This window comes from Leptodactylus fuscus, chromosome 7 (assembly GCF_031893055.1).
Source record: "Leptodactylus fuscus isolate aLepFus1 chromosome 7, aLepFus1.hap2, whole genome shotgun sequence".
Taxonomy (NCBI): Eukaryota; Metazoa; Chordata; class Amphibia; order Anura; family Leptodactylidae; genus Leptodactylus; species Leptodactylus fuscus.
Window position 1 is genome coordinate 121586217 of NC_134271.1, and position 14591 is coordinate 121600807.

The following is a 14591-nucleotide window of genomic DNA, read 5'->3' on the forward strand; positions in this document are numbered from 1 at the left end:
AGGTCTTATGTCTGCTGCCCTGGTACTGATGTCCAGGGCATAAATGCCATCAGTGCAGAGCAATAAAAAAGGTAGTCACCTAGAACAAAGCCAAGGCCTTGGCATCTGCCATTTTTTTCCACCAAACCTGAAGACATATTCGGCATAATTTAGGCAGTGGGGTAAAAAGGAATCCAAGTGCATTGCATGATTGATGGGGTAAAGACCAAATTCTTACCAATTTCGAGAAGCCTAAAGTGAACCTGTCAGGGTGATTTGCCGTAGTCCTGCTAGCTATGGCATCCACTTCTTAGCTGAATACTGGACTAGCTATGTATGTGACCACTATTGTAGTGGTCCACGTAGTCCAACAATGGACCAAAATAATGGGAAGGCTGGCGCTATTGTGAACCTAGTATCAGAATCAGAAACAATGCATATAATGCAAACAAATCATAGACAGTGGTAGGGAAAGTGAGTCAAAAAATATCCCCACTCTCATCTTTTACTTCCCCTTTTCAGTTTCTCTATTTATTTCTCTGCGTCTGCTCCAGTTTGGTATAATGTGACTGGAATATCATTTAGTTATCTTTTCACTATTTCTAGAATTTCATGGATTGTGGCCTAGAGTTCCTGTAAGCTGATCTAGGTATGGAAAGTGCAAACCCCCCGTCTGTGCGACAAAGCCATCTAATATATATTCAGACTTTATTTTGAGAAAAACAAACGCCAGCTTGTAACTTTATTCATGCACATTATTTTAGTAGCACGAGTATATAGCGATTATTATTTTAAACAGGTTGTCCAGTTTCAGATCAATATTGAGAGATAAATATTATTTTTTGTATAACGAAAAGTTGTACAATTTTCCAATATACTTTGTGTATCTAATACTCACAGTTTTCTAGATCTCTGTTTTGCTGTCATACATTCTGTTTACTTCCAGTGGATAAAAATCAGTCCATGGTCGTATGATATACAGTGCATGGTCATGTGATATACGGTCCATGGTCATGTCATATATATGGTCCATGGTCATGTGATATATGGTCCATGGTAATGTGATATACGGTCCATGGTCATGTGACATACGGTCCATGGTCATGTGATATACAGTCCATGGTCATGTGATATACGGTCCATGGTCATGTGATATACGGTCCATGGTCATGTGATATACGGTCCATGGTCATGTGATATACGGTCCATGGTCATGTGATATACGGTCCATGGTCATGTGATATACGGTCCATGGTCATGTGGTATACGGTCCATGGTAACGTGATGATCAGTCTGTGGTGATGTGATATACAGTCAATGGTAATGTGATATACAGTCCATGGTCATGTGATCATCAGTCCATGGTCATGTGATATACAGTCCATGGTCATGTGATATACAGTCCATGATCATGTGATATACAGTCCATGGTCATGTGATATACAGTCCATGGTCATGTGATGGACACACAGGTGCACAGCTCATTACCAGGCAGATCTCTGATTATTGTGCTGTGACTGTAATGAGTAGGGCACCTGTGTGGCCATCACATGACCATGGACTGATTTTTATCCACTCAAAGTAAACAGAATGAACAACAGCAAGCAGAGATCTAGAAAACCGTGAGGAATTGATACAGAATGTATATTGGAAAACTGTACAATTATTCATTATACATACAATAATATTTGTCTCTCAATATTAGTATGAAACTGGACAACCCCTTTAAGCCTTGTCAGGGGCAAAATTAAGATTTTGCGTCATTTTGGAACATCTTGTAGAACATAACATCACTATTTCAACAAAGCACAATGACTCCTGTTGTATGTCAAGTTTATTTCAATTATCAGTTGAGTATGGAAAGACATTAGTATACATTCCTAGGCAGTCAGGTTTGTCACATACTGATAAAATAGTCTCTTTCTACTCGCAGGGGAATACAAAGTGATCTATCCTTTTTTTTTTTTGCTTTCATTTGATGTAATGCCCAGTTAAGAATCTCATTAGTGTCTGCGGAAGATGAATCCTGATGTAGAGCTCGGAAAATGTCGCTTGTTCGGTCTCTTAATGTAACAAAACATCTCAAGATAAAAATAAATCACTTATGACACTTTATTACAAGGCTTAGTTCAGCAATGATACTTCTACGCCTACACTACTGTGGTTGCACAAATACCCAGCTGCACAAATTCGCTTACGCTGCCAAGCAACTTCACACCTACTGCTGCAGTCCCTTCTGTAGAATTTGTTCCCTCCGGTAGACACAAAGCAAAATACAGAATAAATGAAAATAAAAGTAAAAAACTTACCGAAGTTCTCTCCTCCCCAGATGTCCATCTGAGTATCGTACTTTCCCAGCTGGTTGAACCAAGACTTGTCAATCACAAATATACCACCAGCTATTACAGGAGTCCTAAAACAATAAGAAAAGAAACCAAGTACAAAGACAAGGTTATGGTCATAGGAAAAGGCAGTAGAGAATTTTCCTACACATTTAGTGCCATATAAATCCCACTTTATTGTTCATTTTCACTGAGAGATTGTCGTGAGGATCGCTGAGAAGGTAGGAGCTGTAACATTGGCTGATAGGAATGAGAGAGATACTGAGTCTCTGGATATATAGTTTTCTATCATTTCAGTAATTTTTTGTGTACCATATAGAATATGTCTATATATCGATTGTGGGGAAGGTGTACGGTAGAGGCAATGGTGCGGACCCAAACAGTCACGACAGGGACACAAAATATACAGCAGACAGGTTTATGTAGAAAAGCAGGAAAATAAATAAACCTTGACTTCAGGCACAAATGAGCAAAACTAAAAATACATCCTTAACTGCAGGCAAAAATAAAACAAATTCCTGCTCGTCCGAGCGACTAAGTAAACAGAAGTCATAACCTAACTATACGTGTGGCTTACTACCAGTCACACGAAGAAACAAGCACAATTTGGTCTCACCACACTCAGGGTTACAAGACAGACCCAGACTCCTCCTCTCACTCCCTGGATCTGCCCTGAAGTGCAGGCTCTGAAACCTTTCATGGGCCAGTAATGAGTCTCAGGACCCAGACCACACTGGACTACACATATCTGGGGCTCATATAGCAGGACTCCAGCACTCTGCCTGTCACCTTCTCACACGATATATAAAAACTTATTTTGTACATATATATATATATATATATATATATATATATATATATATATAGCCATGCTTTCCCAATAGCTGTGTACACAGCGCTCAATGAGCACTGTATGCACCGCTATGGGCATGTTCATGATGCGGATGGGAGTCACATGATCCATCGGGATCTGAGCCTGTTAGAGCTGCTGGATCCTAAATATGGAAAAAGCCACTGAGCATTAATGAACAAATGACCCTGCATCATTAAAGGGTTAATCTGAACTTTTGATATTGATTAAACTGCTGAAGTGTAATATTGTATCACAGAAAATAGCAAAAAACAATGAAAAGTTATTGAAAAATGTATATTCTGTGTTATTTTTCTGTATATTCTGTGTGGTGGGACAGAACTTTCTCTGTGAGTCCCCATTATAACAACTTTTAATATGAAAATACTGAATGAAATCAAAGAAAAATAATATATCTCTATCATACGCTTCCCACAGCATAGCAGACCTGATAGGGACACTTAAGTTTAAAGAGGAACCTTCATCACCTGGGGCACATGCAGTTTTATATACCGCTAGAAAGCAGGCAGCATACTATTGGCTTTCCCGTTCTGTGCCCCCGGTGAAGAGCGTGCCGGTACCTTAGCTCTTCACTGTCAGAATGCCCTGCCTCACAATAGCGTCTATTGCGCTGTACTGAGAGGGGGCTTTCTAGCGATGTATTACACCTCATGTGCTCTAGGAGGTGAAAGGTCCTCTTTAAGCTCAATTTAACACATATCCAAAGAATTACAAAAAGTAAGAAATTTATGAAAAACAAATTAAAAAAAAAAAAACATTACTCACCTCACTGATACCCAGCTGCCACCATTCTGATACTTGTCGGGTGCTCAGAAAATACTGATCAGGCGCAGGCACACACCCAAAAGAAGTCAGAATGACAGCAGCAAGGAATTGGTAATATTAGAAAAGCTTCTTTTTGGAACCAATTCTGACTCTTTTCTTAAAATATGTTATTAGCTGGGCAACCCATTTAATATTTTAATGACATTAAACATGTATCCTGCCAGAAAGGAGGCCAAGCTCACCGTATTGAAGTGGTTGGATCTGTGCGAGACATCTTCTGTTCTATGGGAATCTGCTCCCACTTGAAGTGAAGACTCCAGTCAAAACCTAAGAAAATAAGACAGAACTATATTAATCCGGTATTTGTAAACAGACTACGTAGCACTTAGCACTTTTATAATACAGCCTGCAACATATATACCATTGTTTTCCTTTTATAGTCTTAGATGTTGCGGGAAAGCAGTTTTTTTTTTGTTGTAGATTTTGCTGCAATTTTTTCAGCCAAAGCTAGAAGTGGATTCAGCAGAAGGCAGAAATATAAGAACTTCCTATATATTCTCCATTTCTATTGTAGCCACCCTTGGCTTTGGCTTAATAAACTACAGCAAAATCTGCAACAAAAAAAGCAGTTTTTCCGTAACACGGGGCCTTAAAGGGACACATTTCACATGTTATCTATCAAAAAATTCCATATGTATCTCATCTATTGTTTTACTTGTTGCTTTAAATTAGTTTATTTAATAGAATATGGAAATAAGTATGTTTACACTGGTCCTCCAGCAGGCAGAGATGGTACTAGCTATAGCTGCCTATGTGATGCTGAGCAAAGCACAAAGGAAGAGAATGTAAGGGACAACAAACAAAGCACAGAGGAGGCCGCACTGCAAGGAGTAAGCACAGTATACATAAAAGAAGTGCAGAGTGTAATAGGGGGTGCAGTGATGGAAAGTTGTGCTTCCACTTGAGGTCTTCTTTAAATATCTGAGCAATGCCATATAAGATTTAACATTCTTTCCTTCTAAATATCACTTGTGGTCTGAGATCAGAGCATTCACCAATGTGACCGACTAACATGAATGAAAGACGTCCCTACACTTTGACTATATTTTCTCTTTAAGAAGCTTACCCTTTCTAAGGAACATATAGCGAGACATTCTTGAGGATTCAGATTTTCTAGGTTACAAAGTAGTATGGCTGTTTTCAATTCTAAACATTAATCTGAATATAGTGTCTGCCCCTCCTGTAGTATTGAAGAGATTACAAGGTCTTTAAGCTCATATTCTTAAATGTTCCAAGAAAGTAAAACCTATCAAAAAACCATGTGAAGCCTAAATACCATAAATACCATTAGAATGGACTCGTTCCTTTGAACCCTTATCAGACCTCAACCAATACAGCATGAAATGACACTTCACAGTAAGGCTCTGTGTACATGGTTATAATAGGGCTCAGTGCAGGAGCCTTGACTGTAGTGTGAAGGATGGATTTCACAAAGTTTGGCATCTGTGAGCTGATGGAAGGCACAAAGCCGCATCAAACATACACTACCAATATGCAGCAAGTAATAATACTACATCGAGCAATACAGCTGTAATATGAATAACTGCAAAGGAATACAACAACTATACTAAATGCAATGTTTAGAGCAGAAAATAAAACATTAAAAAAAAAAAAAAATCACCAAGTTATTAAAACTCAGACACTGTGGCATGAAATATTACAGAAATAGAAATCTTACTCACCACCCCTGAGATCTGCTGAGGCCGCCAGATAAGCAAAGTTATCCAAACTAATGACATCAATGATTGGACTAACAACTCGGGTGTGATCCTATGAAATATAACAGCAAATATAGTCCAGAACCGTCTGCTACAGGAACACTGCAAGATAAATCTACTAGAGCCAAGATGGTGTAGGGACTTACCTCCTTGACTCTTTGGAGCAGAGGCTGAAGCCACTCATTGTTGACCTCGCAATGGCTATCCAAAAAAGTGAGAACTCCAGCAACAGCAGCTTCAGCTCCTCGAACCCGAGAGCGGATCAGTCCTGAAAGTCAAAAAGTGAAGATTTTCACCTTCCTCGTCCTTATCTTGCACTGATAAAGGCTTGCCATATGAAAATTGTAATAAATGGTTCTGCACATAACTGTATCTTGCGGGGAACCATAACAGATCCTATTGTAGTGTCGCTGCTATTCTAATGAACAGTGCCTTGACTGTACTTCCATAAGTCTCCAATTTCACATTGATGGATACTGAAGTTTTTTGGCATGCTTCATAGGGTCCCATATGTATGAATAAATGCCAGTATAGCTGAATGGCGTTATCCTAGAGAGTCATGTACATGGGCATTGAGGTTGTATCTTTGCTATATTCCACTGGTTCTGGATATATGGCAGTCATTTTAGAGGTAATCTGGTAGGTTTATGCTAACCTATCTGAGGACAGCATAAAGTAGTGACAAAGCCAATGATTATAGCACAGTATCTTGTAGTAGTTTTTATAAAATAATAAGATAAAATAAGATAATCCTTTAATATTCCCACCATGGGTAAATCCGGTACTTTATCAACTACAACAGGAGCCGACTGCTGAATGTTCTCGCCCATCTGTGTGCACTATTAAGTGCTTGATATTCATGAGCTGCTGGCTTCACCTACCAGCTGCTGATTGACAGCATTTTCCCTATGCACAGTATAGGGAGAATTCTGCTAAGCGTTGCAAGCCTATTGCTCAGAAATACTTAGCACCTGACAAACTGTGATTCTATAAAAACTACTGTACTGTACTGGAAAGTACTGTAAGATATAACGCTTGAATCAAGGTCTCTGACACTATTTTGGTGACAGAAAGTATAGATTATAATACATAATAGACTTTGTAGAGCCTGTAACCTTTAACCTCTCATAGTAAAACCACTAAGAGTGGGTTCACACCTGCGCCCGGTCTCCACTTTTAGGTTTCCGTCTTCTGCCTGAAAAACTGGACAGGAGACGGAAACTGGCAGCAAAGTGTCTGCCAGTGAGCGTCTTCTGTTCTCCGTAGCTAAACCATTTTTTTTTTAACCGGACACAAAGTTGGACCTGCAGAACTTTTATATCCGGTTAAAAAAAAAACGGTTTCGCTGCGGAGACCACAAAACGCTCACAGGTGCTCACGGGCGGACACTGACTACTGGGTTTCCGTCTTCTGCCGAAAGGAGACCAGACGCAGGTGTGAACGCGCCCTTAGAAATAATAATCCTATGATATTGTTGCCTATAGTTAGTGGTTGAACAAAGACTTATATCCATCAGGTTCAACCAAGGGATGGGAAACAAGACATCTAAGCCATTTGTATAGCTGTCAACTGTTGTTGTTGCGGCCAGCTCCTGGGGTAGGCTATTCCGCAGATTTAGGCTGCATTCACACGGAGTAACGCCAGGCGTTTTTTGTGTGTTTTTTGCACATAGCGCCGCGTTTACGCCGCGTAGCGCCGCGTTAACGCCGCGTATATGCCGCGTTAACGCCACGCTATTTAGCGGTGGCGTTGCCCGGCGTTAACGCAGCGTATACGCGGCGTTAACGCGGCGCTACGCGGCGTAAACGCGGCGCTATGTGCAAAAAACACACAAAAAACGCCTGGCGTTACTCTGTGTGAATACAGCCTTACAGTCCTCACATAAATTCTCACCATCCAGGAAATATTGAGAAATGTTCTACTCAGAAATATCGACCCGACAACAGATCAAATCATGAAAACTAACAAACTACAGTGAGAACACATTGTCTACGTCGGGAGCGTCGCCCTATTAGCACTTTGCTGGGATGTATATATTTTCCATGCACAGAAGATGGTATTCAAGCTTCATATATAGAAGATGCAAGTGGTTCTTATACTTTATGCTTCATCACACAAAATATATTAGACGGTATTTTCACAGAACACTGAGTCAATGCAAATGCAAGAAAGATTCTATTAAAATGCAATCATCTCGGGAGACTGGAGCAATTACTATAAAGTAAAAGATTCAGCTTTGCTCCCAGTAAGTCCTATTCAGCAACAAGCCTAGACGATGTCTGCGTGCGCTACATGTATATTGTTATACCCAGGTTGTGGGTAATTGACATTTCTAGATCTTAAATGCCCAGAGGAACATTTTTATGTATATTTGAAGGCAAACATCCCTTTTCTACATGTCCTTGGCATAACCCTCTGATGAGCTAAATACAGAAAACCCCATCAATATGTAGCTCGTGGCGCTAGAGGATTAGTCCATCAAGATATAACATCACAGGTCCACAGTCCTCCATTGCTTTACCTCTGTATTACCTTCCTCGTCTTTTTCAAAGGAAACAACCATCATGGTAATGTGACTGCAGCGACTGCTTCCCAGAAGGACTATAGAAGGGACATTAACCCTAAACTTTCACTTTCAAAAGCTCGAATGACTTGTTGGATCCCTAGATACAATACATACAGATCTGTTGGGTGAATGCTTGTTCGGCCAACAGCTATTGCCCCCGACCCTATAAACATGCACACTTGTGAGCATGCATTTTCAAAGGAGAGAAGGGAGTATGGTACTGTCAAAAAACTCCTGAGGTAAGAAAGAATTGGATATGATAAAACGTAACATTCCCGATCCTTCCTTCTCCATCATTATCTGTCAGGAGACAGTTGGGAGGTCCTTATACTGATAAGATAGTTGGCGGGTTCGGGTCACTTTTCTATTTTGTTGATGATCATTACTTTTATGTCACATCTACAGTTCCCCTTATATACCGTACATTAGTAAGAATGATAATATAACATCTCTTCTTCGACCCACAATGGGTCTCTTTTCCTGTTAGAGGAGATATTCTGGTTTATAATCCCAGATTATATGACTAGGTTTTTAGAAAACCAAGCATTGACCTACAGGAAGCTACCATCCAAAAGGTGGTGCTAGAGCAAGTTTTCCTTTTCCACCAAGGACTATTCATTTGCATATTCTTTTCCCAGAATTCTTAGCAGAATATATATGGTCTGTAAGACTCTGCATGCTGAAAGATGGCCTTCAAAAGCAGTCACGTTCAGGTGACCTAGTACCCCTCTCGACAACCCCTGCACCAATGCCATATGCCTAGCACCCTTTCTAGCAATCTAGGGAGGGCCAATGCCAAGACTAATCCTTCACGATCATCTGATCTCCATTTAGAGAAGGTGGAGTAACTTCATAAGATAGGACTCTTTGACAAAACTGGTCCATGTTTGTTCATGATATGACACAAAAATGGAAAAGAATTTTGACCCTTGAAACCAAACTTCTCGATAAGTCTCTAAATACCGAGCCTCACATTGCTTTTTATACCGCACCTTCTCTCCGGCTGTTTCTCAAGCATTTAACTTTGGGTATTTTTGTGAGTTGCTGGCAGTCATCGGCTGTGGAAAGAAGACAAGAAACAAATAATTGGCACATAGTTTTTTTGAGGTGAATCATAATGACAAAGTCCCAGGAGTGTTTCCATAGGAAGAATCTGCTTTCACTTATTATCGTATTAATCAGACTGACAGCGCTAATCCTCTCAGCTAAAGTGCACTCATGCTCATCTGCTCAGATAGAAACCACTTCACAGAGCGGGCGCCTTCATCTCTCCTCATCAGGCCCATTCACGCAGAAACCACACTCAATTACAGCTCCATCTAATGCACAACGTGTCTGCAAACAGATCTGGGCACCAAGCGGCTACAAATAGATGCCATCCTCTGAACATTACACGTCGCAGGATGGTGTATTATTAATATTAATCGCAAAGAACGGAATTTGATGTATTTATTTTGTCATTTTTGAAGTCGAAACTAAAAATACACAATTTTACAATGACACCATGCTGGTTTCAAGACATAATAGAGCCTTGTTTTCTAGGCAGAGTAGATAGATGGAAGATTGACAGAAGAAAAAGACCACATGGTCCATCTAGTCTGCCTTTATATCATTATTATTAATCTTAGGATAGATGGATTTAGCCCAGGCATGCTTATACTCACTATTACCCAACTATATCTGCTTGAAGTTTGTTCCAAGGCTCAGCTACTCAAAGTGAAATAGTATTTCCTTATATTGCTTCGGATCTTCCCCCCAACTAATCTCAGAATATACCCCCTTGTTCTTGTGTCTACTTTATTAAAACACTTCCTTCTTCTAAGTTTAATGGTCCTTTCACATGGAGGAAAATGGTGAGGAATTTGGTGTAGAATTTCAGCGCTGAAAAAAAGCCAAATTCCTCACTATTTTTCTCCATGTCAATGGACCCTCATATATACAAAGGTTTCAATCATGTCCCCCCCCCTTTCCCTTCTTTCCCTGACACTATACAGATTAAGTTCTTTAAGCCTGTCCTGATATATTTATATTTCAGACCTTCCACCATTTTTGTAGCCTGTCCTTGCTATTGTTCTATTTTATCTATGTCTTTATAGTCTAGATGTGGTCTCGCCAGCGCCTATACAGCGGGATCACAGTCTCTCTTTTCCTACAGGCTATTTCTATAGCTATACAGCTGAGCATCCTACTTGCCTTCCCTGCTGCCTGGATGCATTGTGCATTCATTTTCCGGTTGTCTGCTATACATTGATCTTGTATATAGACTCATCACTACTTTTCGTTACAACTGCTGTAAGGAAATGACTGTGCATCTATGAACACGCCACTACATACGTGAACTCAACTTAGTGTTCTTGCAAGTGCAAGTTTTCTATAGAGCACCGGCATCTGAACAGAGCCATTAGGACAACTCCTGTCCATTAGCCCTAAAAGGTATTCCCCTCTAGACGTCAAAGCGCAGACAGCTATTCTTTAGAATGGCTACAATATAATCCACCATTTATAGGCACACAAGGGAAATTTATGGCTACATTCACATCCGCGTTGGAGACTCCATTCAGAGTCTGTCTAAAATCATGAAGAAAAGTCCTTAAAGTCTGACTTTTGCCTCCCGCAATGTCAGAGAGAAAACAATGGATGTCTGACAGGCCCTATTATAGCCAAGTCGATGTCTTTAATGGGGTTTGTGCAGCAGGTAAATTTGTAACATAACGCTCAAAATCTCAGTTTCTCGTCTCCCCTCATTTTTGTCCCAGCAAACCTAAGGGTGCATTCAGCCCCAACTGCGCCAAAACTGTATCAAGAGAATTGGCATGCAGTGTTTGGTGTGGTTTCTTAATTTTATAAGTTGAAAGACCGTCACCTGCGAGATAAGAAACTGCACCAAAAAGTTGTACAAAACTGCACAGTTTTTTCCAATGCAGTATGTGTGCACGCAACCCGAGCTGGCCATAAGTATTATGTTTAGCTGATAGATATCTTTCTAAACCCCAGCATAGACTAGCAAGCCTGAATCAGTCAAGCATACATATTTATATCAATGGGTGGAAGAGAATACGTCACTCAAACTGACCCATATATATGCGTGCTTTATGCTCTGAATGAGGAGAGTGGAGTAAGGCCTCGTTCACATCTGCGTTTGTATTCCGTCAGGGGGAGTCCGCATGAGGACTCTCCCCCTGAATGGAATACGGAACAAAATTGCAAGCAGTGTGGCAGTGAAAGCACATGGACCCTATAGATTATAATGGGGTTTGTGTGCTTGCCGCCAGATCTCCGCAGGGATTATGTGGACAGGAAAGTAGTTCACATACTACTTTCCTCCCCACGATTCATGCGGGCAGCACGCGGCAAGCACACGGACCACATTATAGTCTATGGGGTCCGTGTGCTTTTACTGCACGGCGCTTGCAATTGCATTTTGTATTCCATTTGGGGGCGTCCCATATGGACTCCCCCAGACGGAATATCAAAGCAGATGTGAACCAAGCATAAGCTGCTGTCTGTGGCCCCAGCAGCGGCTTATCTACCCAAGAAGAAAAGGATTAGCCATGTTCATATCTAAGTGCCCATTCCTTCCCTCCCTGAACATCTGAAGCCTTGGAAGAGTTGGGAGGCCCCAATGTGCAGTTTGGCCAATATTAATCTCCGCAGCTAAAAAATGCTACAGAAAAAAACACAAGCGATTTTTCTGCAGTGTTTTTGTTGAGTTTTTCTGTGTAGATTTTTTTTTTTTATGTAGATTGTGAGCCCCATATAGGGATCACAATGTACATTTTTTTTCCTATCTTTGTAGAATGGGAGGAAATCCATGTAAACACGGGGAGAACATACAAACTCCTTGCAGATGTTGTTCCTGGTGGGATTTGAACCCAGGACTCCAGTGCTGCAAGGCTGCAGTGCTAACCAGTGAGCCACCGTGTTGCCCCTCTCAGTGGATTTTCTTCCTTTATTAAACCTATACGGAAAATATGAGCATTTGCACCAGGAGAATTGACATGCTATGGTTTTCAAAAACATGGCATTTTTGAAAACGCAGGTGGATTTTTTTCTGCAATGTGAGGAAGTGATTTGCCATATCTCATTCACTTTGCAGGTACATAAAACACAGCATTTTTGTCGTTGTGGACATGGGGCATCAACCTAGAGTGGTTTTCCGAGTCCCTGAGCAATTTTCATACTGATGGGGGTCGGAAACCCGGAACTTGCACTGATCAGCTGTTAACATCAATAGAAGAAGGGTAGCAGTAATGAGGCAAGACCACTATACAGTGCCTTCTGCTTCCAGCGCCATCTCCAGTATAGCTTTCAATACATGGATGGAGCTGGAAAAGCTGATCAGGGCAGGGTCCGGGGTGTCAGACATCCACTAATCAGATACTAATGACCTTTCTTGAAGAAAGGTCAATGGTATGGTAATTTCCTCTTGAGTGAATTCTGCATATTGAAATCCAAAATGTACATCCTCCTTTAGTCTAATATCTACTATTGGCTGGTGGTATACACACATTAGATCGCAGCTGGTCCTGCTGGAATAAACAGGTTTACCCAACTTTAGGCCAGGGCCCCACAGGCTGGAAACGGTGTGATTTGCCCTTCGTGGAAGCGCTGCGAGAAAAATCGCTGCGTTTTAAAGTACCGTAACTGCAAAGTGGATGGGATTCATGCAAATTAAAACTGCAACATGGACACGCTGCGATTTCCAAAACCGCTGCAGTTTTGGAATTCGCAGCATGTCAATTTTATTTACGGAAACGCCAGCGGCTTTCCCGTAGATACAATGTTAACAGAAAGTCCGCAGAGGAATACTTTGCCATACTTTGGGGCCTTAGCCTCAAAGTGTATTGCATACGGCCAACCACAGACAAACTGTGAGCCCAAAAGTCATTATATCAGGATTGATCGCCATCTAGTCCTGGCATGTCTGCTTTAGAAATACGGATTCGGGTGGGCCACCTCCATAAACAAAAACCTGTAGGTGATTTTCCATTTTTATGACAGAATTCAGATGACGGTGTATATAGACAGAAAACATCTCATTTCCTAGGAAAGCCATTCTTCAGACAATAAATAGCAAGTAGGATATTAGATTTTAGCCTGTGCTGCGCAGATCTTCGGTATTTGTCATTCGCCTTTTCTCTCCAGTTAGCTTTATAACGTAGCCTGATATATGACTTTATATGAAAGTACTTTTTTGGCAGAAAATTTGTGGCTTTACTAACTGAAATAATAATTCTATGTCATCTGATGGAGCAATTCTTCCCATCTAGTGGACGCGATAACCAAGGAATTTCAATAAAGTGACATCAATTAATTTTACTGCCTTTAAATGCATCTATCATAAGACATCGAAATGCACGTTGCGTCTAGATATTACATAAAGGGATCAAACAATGCGGCAGAACACAAAAATGAGATGTCCGCTTTTTTTGAAGGAATATTTAATCTATAATACATCTGGCACAAACTCATCTCAAGATGAAATCGTGGATCTATTGGTGTGAGATATTTTGCCCATGTAGGTGCCGGTTATAAATGCACCATATAATGTTATTCCAGATAAACCGTACCCACTTTCCCATCCAAAGTGACAAGCCTTGTATAAATGTCATGAAAATGTCACGAGAAAGAAATCCTGTATACACAGCATAACGGATTAAAAGGAGGACAAGATAAGAAGAAAAAGATGCTAGGGTCTTGATAAATTCAAGTACGGAATGACCAATATTACTGTCAATGCTTCCCTATAGGGACCATAAGGCTGTGTGTTTGATATTGATATTGAAACACCTGTATACAATATATACTGTAGGCGGGGTGTCCCCATACTGTATATCATATCGTAAGATATTCTGGCAGAAATACCAAGGCTACAGTACGCCGTACCACTAACCCAATGCTGCGATCCTAATAAAGCATACGCAATAGCAGCCCAGTGTGTAACAAAAGTTGGCATTTAGCTTGGATCTGAAATAATATAGGATTACTGGAGAACAAAGTAAAGAGAAAGGACCCATGGAAAGTATTCCTAGGCTTCACGTCATCTCACAACATGATCAGAGGAATATTACAATAGGCCTAAGATTAGTAATAGGGCATCACCGGTTTGCCAAATGCCCAAACAGTAACAGACTGTGTTCATCATCTGATGTGGCCCCCCTACAGAACAGACAAAGGCTACTGTCCTGGATATAGACACAGTTGGAGTCTGCATAGGATTGAAACTCTAAAGTCTACAAAAGCCATAAATAGATGCCATCTGCCTTACAGAATAACACCTTCTGTACCCA

At 40.7% G+C, this 14591-nt stretch overlaps 1 protein-coding gene across 1 annotated transcript in view; it reads right to left on the reverse strand.

Moving 5' to 3' along the window:
- The window catches only part of GALNT16 (polypeptide N-acetylgalactosaminyltransferase 16), a 100945-nt gene that overhangs the window by 17942 nt on the left and 68412 nt on the right, over window positions 1–14591 (reverse strand). Inside the window, exons 5-9 of the mRNA XM_075282994.1 lie at window positions 9294–9359; window positions 5882–6003; window positions 5700–5787; window positions 4200–4284; window positions 2289–2392 (exon numbers count right to left, since the gene is read on the reverse strand). Of these exons, the coding sequence (XP_075139095.1) occupies window positions 2289–2392; window positions 4200–4284; window positions 5700–5787; window positions 5882–6003; window positions 9294–9359 (465 nt within the window). The remainder of the gene's footprint in view (window positions 1–2288; window positions 2393–4199; window positions 4285–5699; window positions 5788–5881; window positions 6004–9293; window positions 9360–14591) is intronic.